This window comes from Benincasa hispida, chromosome 9, assembly GCF_009727055.1.
Source record: "Benincasa hispida cultivar B227 chromosome 9, ASM972705v1, whole genome shotgun sequence".
Taxonomy (NCBI): domain Eukaryota; kingdom Viridiplantae; phylum Streptophyta; class Magnoliopsida; order Cucurbitales; family Cucurbitaceae; genus Benincasa; species Benincasa hispida.
In genome coordinates, this window is record NC_052357.1 from 86,863,345 (window position 1) to 86,870,706 (window position 7,362).

The following is a 7,362-nucleotide window of genomic DNA, read 5'->3' on the forward strand; positions in this document are numbered from 1 at the left end:
GTCATCTAAAAAGTCTAGTTCTACGGGACATGCAACATATTGTCTAGGGCAAGTGGGAGATGTTATTGGGGGTTGCCTAGAAATATTGCCAATACATTGGCATCTATCACCAGATTTAACAAAAGTATAACAGTCTTTAAAAAGTGAAGGCATTTAAAACCTGATTGAAGTATCTTAGCTGCAGTTTTAGTTGGTCCAAAATGACCTCTATAAGGTGACGAATGACAAGAGTTCAAAATACTTACAACTTCCTCCTTGTGGACATATTTTCTTATGAGACCATCTGCATGCACATTGTGAAGAAGAGGATCCTCCCAATGATAAGATTTGATTTTGTGTAAAACCTCTTCATTTGCTGAGTGGTTTGATCAGAAGGCAACACCTTACCTGTAAGATAATTAACAATGTCAACAAACCAAGGTAACTTGCCCTCTACCTGATATAGACATTCATCAGGGAAGGTGTCAACAATAGATGAGCTAGGTTTTCCATTCTCAAACTCAAGCCTAGATAGTGGTCTACAACCACATTTTCACATCCTTTCCTATCCTTGATGGCATAGTCAAATTCCTACAAAAGCAAAACTCATCTCATCAATCTAGGTTTGGACTATTTCTTAGCAAACAAATCATTCCAAAGCTGCATGGTCAGTATGAACAGTTAACTTAGAACCAAGTAAGTAGGGCCTAAACTTATCAAAAGCAAACACAACAACTCTTTTTCAGTAGTAGTATAATTCTATTGAGTATTATCAAAAGTTTTACTAGCATAGTATATCATCCTAAAAATTTTATCCTTACGTTGGCCTAAGACAACACCTAATGCATAATTTCAAAAGGTTCAGACCACATAGGTGCAACAATGATAAGGGAAAAATCAATTTCTCTTTAAAAAATGTAAAAGCTTTTGAACATGCATCATTAAAAACAAATTTAGCATTTTAATCTAGTAAGTTACTCAAGGTTTTAGCAATTTTTTAAAAATTGATAAATCTCCTATAAAACCTTGCATGTCCTAGAAAGCTCCTAACTCCTTTCACATCTATAGAAGGTGAAAATTGTTCAATTGCAGAAAATTTTGCTTTGTCCACCTCTAAACCATTCTAAGATACTTTATGCCCCAAAACAATGTCTTTCTTTACCATGAAATAACACTTTTCCCAATTCAGCATAAGACTGGCTTCTAGACATCTCTGTAAAATAAGAGTAAGATTAGCAAGGCAAGAATCAAAAGAAGATTCAAAAACAGAAAAGTCATCTATAAACACTTCCATAATCTCCTCTATCGACCTCTAAAAAATTTCCATCACACACCTCTAAAAAGTGGTAGGTGCATTACATAGACCAAAGGACATTCTCCTATAAGCAAATATCCCATATGGATAAGTGAAGGTAGTCTTCTTCTAATCCTCAGGAGCAATGGCAATCTGATTATACCCTGAATATCCATCTAAGAAGTAATAGTAAGAATAACCTACAAGCCTATCAAGTATTTGATCAATAAAAGAAAGTGAAAATGATATTTTCTAGTAGCCTTATTTAACTTCCTATAATCGATACAAGCACGCCATTCTGTCAGTAATCTAGTGGATATTAATTCACCTCTATCATTCTTAGCTACCGACATACCACATTTCTTAGGGACAACCTGCACATGACTCACCCAAGAACTGTTAGAAATAACATAAATAATCCTTGCATTCAAAAGTTTCAACACTTCCTTTTTAACCACATCATTCATAGTGGGGTTTAATCTCTTTTGATGTTCTACTGAAGAAGTAAAGGAATCTTCCATTAATATTCTATGTGTACTGATTGATGGACTAATCCCCTTAAAGTCCTCAATAAACCAACCAATAGAAAATTTATTTAGCATTCTCAATAATTTCTCTTCTTCACATTCATTTAGATCAGCATAAATAATAATAAGAAAGAAAGAAGAATCACCCAAGAATGCATATTTAAGATGAGTAGGCATTGTCTTAACTCCATAACAGGTTTCTCTACCTCACTCATAGCATACAAAGGCTCAAGAGGTATGAGTTTATACATTTTTTACAAACTAGTAGACTATCTAACCATTTAACATACAGAGCAATGTCATCCAACCATGTATCGACATCATCACGACCAAAATCTAAAATGTTATGTCCTAAATATTCTCTAACAAGTAAGACATTAGCATGCTCCTCAACAATTCTATCAATCATATCTATCATATTGTAAGAAGTGACCTCATCATGATGTTTCAATGACCTATAGATATTAAATGCCACTTTTTTATCATTCACCCTCAGAGTTAATTCACCTTTTTGGACATCAATCAAAGCTCTTCTAGTGGCTAAGACTGGATGGCCCAAAATGATAGGAATTTCAAAGTCCTCCTCTATGTCTGGCACCATGAAGTCTGCAAGAAAAATAAACTTGTCAACCTTGACTAAAACATCTTGAACAATACCTCGAGGATATGTCAAAGATCTATCAGCTAGCTGCAAAGAAATCGTAGTGGATTGCACTTCTCCAACATCAAGCTTCCTGAAAATAGGTAAAGGCATCAAATTAATGGAAGCACCTAAACCACACAAAACTCTAGCAACACTCAATGAACCAATAGTGCAAGGGAGAGTAAAACTCCTTGGATCCTTGAGCTTTTGTGGTAACTTTTTCTGCAGCACAACACTGCACTCTTCTGTCAGACTAATCATTTCATATTTCTTAAACTTATTCTTCTTTGACAAAATATCTTTCATGAATTTTGCATAATTAGACATTTTTTCTAAAGCTACTAAAATGGAATATTGATATGCAACTTCTTAAAAATCTATAGAAACTTAGAAAATTGTTCATCTAAATTATTTTTAATAATAAACGAAATTACTACTTTGGAACTCTTACCTTTGAATACCAAATCTTATGTATATGATTTTTTTAATTCTATATACAGGAAAATAAAATCCCTCAATCTTCAAATTAGGCTCCACCATAATGGAAACCTTGGCATTCTCAGGGATGAGATTCCAGAAGGAATGGGCTTTGACTATTTGTGATTTTAGAGAGAAGAGTTAATTGAGAGAGGAGAGGAAGATCAAACAGAAAATTACAGAGAGCACTTCTGTTTGATTTTCTCAGGAAAAAGAAGAAGGAAGACCAGTCATCCACTCCTACACATTCTGGAGAGAGTAATGGGGAGGGAGTTAAAACTACCTCCGTAAAATATTTTATTATTAGAAATATAATCTATAAAATTAATTTTAATAATAAACTTTAATATGTATATGATAACTACTTTATCATATAATATATATGCTAAATTATATTTTATATCAAATTTAATATATAACCTATAATTCAATATTATATCCAATACAATATAACCTATGGTTTAATTCTCTCAACAGCGATATTTAATATAAATCCAATTTATATTAAATTTAATTATATGAATCCAATTCACATAATTAATATTTGAATCATATTCAATTGTTAGATTTCCCTCAAATAAATACTTAATATTATAATATATCAGATACATTAGATTAATTATATTATATATAATTAATATTTAATTAATTATATCATATATAATTAATTCTCTCAAGTAATTTGAACAATTCAAATTAATTCAAAAACAGATTCTCATAAAATCCCATTAAGCTACCGCGAGGACTTCATGAACCTGTAGCATGAAGCTCCAACGGTACGTGAATAATTACTTGAACTCTTTAATTAAATTATTCACCATTTGTTAACAATCAGACACTCCATTAAAGACTGACAGCTGCACTGTCCACACTACAGATATATTTCTATGTCAATTGGATATAACTAATCAACAATATAATGACCCTTCACAAATTACTCGTAAGTACAGCTATGCCAAAAATACCGTTTTTCCCCTGCAATTACATCTAATTTCTTAAGTACCACTGATCCCTATAATGAACAATAAATCATAGTCCAACTCTCTCTCGAGCCAGGAGAGGGTGTGGCGCCACATAAGCCTCGGAATTAGCCCTTAAGGGAGCAATTTATATACTTGCACTGCCTTGGGGAAGGAGTGAATTTCTTCTTGTGTAGTTGTGTTTCTAGCTCCCCAATTAGACGAATCCCTAAAATGGTAGGCTTGTTGAGTTAGCAATTTGACAACTCTCACTATACAAATCAAAGGACCGCCTTCTTAGGCTGAAGTTCATAACTCACTCAGGATTCGGGTCATGTTACCTATGATCGTCCTAGTGAAATGTAAGTCTCTATTATGATCGGTGTTATATAATGAGACTAAATATTTCATGGTCCGATCTTATACAAACTCCTTTGTATAGAATATCACTGTTCACAAGTCTCCATATGAATGATCAGGATCAAATCATAGTACTACTTTACAACAATTGTAACATCTACAAAGTATGTCATACCAGGATAAGGTATCCAACCTTATGCATTTACTACAAACCATTTAGATTATCACTTAAAAATGATCCACCCGTATGTCTCTACATACATGTTTAAGCTATAAGCTAACCTTGGATATTAATTTATTGGTTTGTGATTAATGCAACTAATTTTGAAATAAAGCATTATATATTTTATTACATAAATAAAATATTTGTACAATGCAATTACAAACTATAGGACCCTACGAGATTTAAGGCATCAACCCCAACAATGTCCCATTTGACCTAAAGCTAGTGAGGTGTACAATGTAAAAGTCAAATTAAAATACAAAGTACACAAAACAATAATATGCGCCTAGTACAAATCTTCCAATTGCCTTAGTCTAAACATGGCTTGTCCTATAGACCCATACTTTGTAGGTGACCTTCAAACACCTTAGCCGTGAGGACCTTTGTAAATGTATCAACAACATTGTGCTTTGAAGCTATCTACGTGACGATCACGTCCCTTCAATGCACAATCTTGTATGAGATGATACTTCCACTCAATATGTTTCTCGCGCTTGTGACTCCTAGGCTCTTGGAAATTAGCCACAACACTACTATTATCAGAATAAAGTGTGACGGACTTTGACATGTCTGGAATGACTTCCAGATTAGTCAAGAATTTCCTGAGCCAAATTGCTTCCTTAACAGCTTCACAAGTCGCTAAATACTCAGCCTTCATGGTGGAGTCAGCAATGCACCTTGCTTGGTGCTCCTCTAGACTACTACTCTTTCGTTAAGAGTGACATTGATTCTAATGTGAATTTGCTAAAATCTTTATTAGTCTGAAAATCAGAGTTCGTGAATTCTGTAAGGATTAGATCCTTAGAACCATACACGAGCATGTAGTCCTTCGTTCTCCCTAGATACTTGAGGATATTCTTAATGGCGGTCCAATGATCATATCCTAGATTAGACTGATATCTACTGACTATCCTCATTACATAGAAAATGTCAGGTCTAGTACATAATGTCGCATACATTAGACTGCCAACAACTGATGTATAAGGAATCCGTCTCATTTCTTCAACTTCTTGAGGTGTCTTAAGATACTATTCTTTAGACAATATTATTGCATGCCTGAAAGGTAGTAAGCCTTTTTTTTAGTTCTGCATCGAATACTTGATAAACATCTTGTCAATGTATAATGCTTGAGATAGAGCTAGCTTTTTGTTTTTTCAATCTCTAAAGATCTGAATTCCTAGAACAAATTGAGCCTCTCCCAAATCTTTCATTTGGAATTGAGTCGCTATCCAATTCTTAACTTCAGTCAGTAGGTCCACATTATTCCCAATGATTAGGATATCGTCTACATGTAACACTAGGAAAGCTATTGAACTATTGATGATCCTCTTGTATACACAAGGCTCATCAATATTTTGATCAAAGCCATAAGATTTAATCGCAGTATCAAACCTTATGTTCCAAGATCGAGAAGCTCGCTTCAGTCCATAAATGAATCGATTAAGTCTACAATCCTTTTGCTCTTGACCTTGGGTTATGAATCTCTCGGGCTGCTCTAAATAAATGGTCTACTTAAAATTGCCATTTAGAAAAGTAGTCTTGACGTCGATTTTCCATATCTCATAGTCATAATATGAGGCAATGAATAGGAGGATCCGGATAGACTTGAGCATGGAAACAAGTGAGAAAGTCTCCTCATAGTCGACTATCTCAACTTGGGTATAACCTTTTGTTACTAGTCTAGCCTTGAAGGTTTGCACCTTCCCATCAGCACCTATTTTCTCTTGTAGATCCATTTGTAATCTATAGGTTTAACCCCATTAAGTAGATCTATAAGATCTCAAACTGAATTTGAATACATCGACTCCATTTCGAGATCCCTGGCTTTGATCCATTTATCTTTGTCAACATCCTCCATTGCTTTATTGTAAAACAATGAATCCTCAGCATCTCCGTCAACTACAATAGATAGGATTTCTATTAAACCTATGTAATGTATAGGAGGTGGATTTGACCTAATAGATGATCAAACTTCAACTCTTATTGAATGTTCGGTAGATTCATTGGAAAGTTCATTCAACACAATCTTATTACGGGACTTGTACTCCCTTATGTGGTATTCTTCCAGAAAAGTAGCATTTTTCAATACAAACACTTTATTTTCCTTAGGGTTAAAGAAGTAACCACCCCTCGTTTCTTTGGGGTAGCCTACAAATAGACACTTTTTTGAACGAGGTTCCAGTTTCTTAGGATTTGCCTCAAGCACATGTGCTGGGAAACCTCAAATTCTGAAATGACGTAAACTAGCTTTACAACCATTCCATAATTCCAAAGGTGTTCTGGTAACACTTTTGGATGGAACACAATTCAAAATATACGCTATAGTCTGTACTACAAAACCCCAAAACGAATCAAGTAAGGATGCGTAACTCACCATAGACCGAACCATGTTTAACAAGGTTTGATTTCTCCTTTCTGATATACCATTTTGTTGAGGTGTACAAGGTGCTGAGAGTTGTGATAGAATTTCATGCTCTATCAAATAGTTTTGAAATATTAGATCCAAAAACTCTTCACCTCAATCGGATCGAAATGTCTTATTAGTTCTATTTGATGTATTTTCTGTTGAGGTTGATGCCCTAAATCTCGCAGGGTCCTATAATTCCTAAGCTTTTTATGAAAAAACTCTTAAGTGATTAATAATATATGATATTTTTATTCACTTTGTCTATAAAATATGTGATATTTTAGTTGCATTAACCACAAACCAATAAACTAACATCCAAGGTTATTGTTGTAACTTGAACATGTATGTGGAGACATACAAGTGGATCATATTTAAATGATAACCTAAATAGTCTATAGTATATGGATAAGGTTGGGTACCTTATCCTTGTGACAGTACGAGTATGGCCCGTTTTGTAGGTGTTATAATTGTTGTAAAGTGCTACAAATGATCT

The 7,362-nt window shown here is 34.0% G+C and overlaps 1 protein-coding gene across 1 annotated transcript; it reads right to left on the reverse strand.

Annotated features, from left to right (window-relative positions):
• Positions 1-1,402: 1,402 nt before the first annotated feature.
• LOC120084970 lies at positions 1,403-2,770 on the reverse strand. Its single transcript, XM_039040782.1, has 2 exons — positions 2,079-2,770; positions 1,403-1,481 (listed from the first exon to the last, which is right to left on the reverse strand). The coding sequence occupies exons 1-2, from the start codon at positions 2,768-2,770 to the stop codon at positions 1,403-1,405; spliced, it is 771 nt and encodes a 256-aa protein (XP_038896710.1).
• Between the last annotated feature and the right edge of the window lie 4,592 nt (positions 2,771-7,362).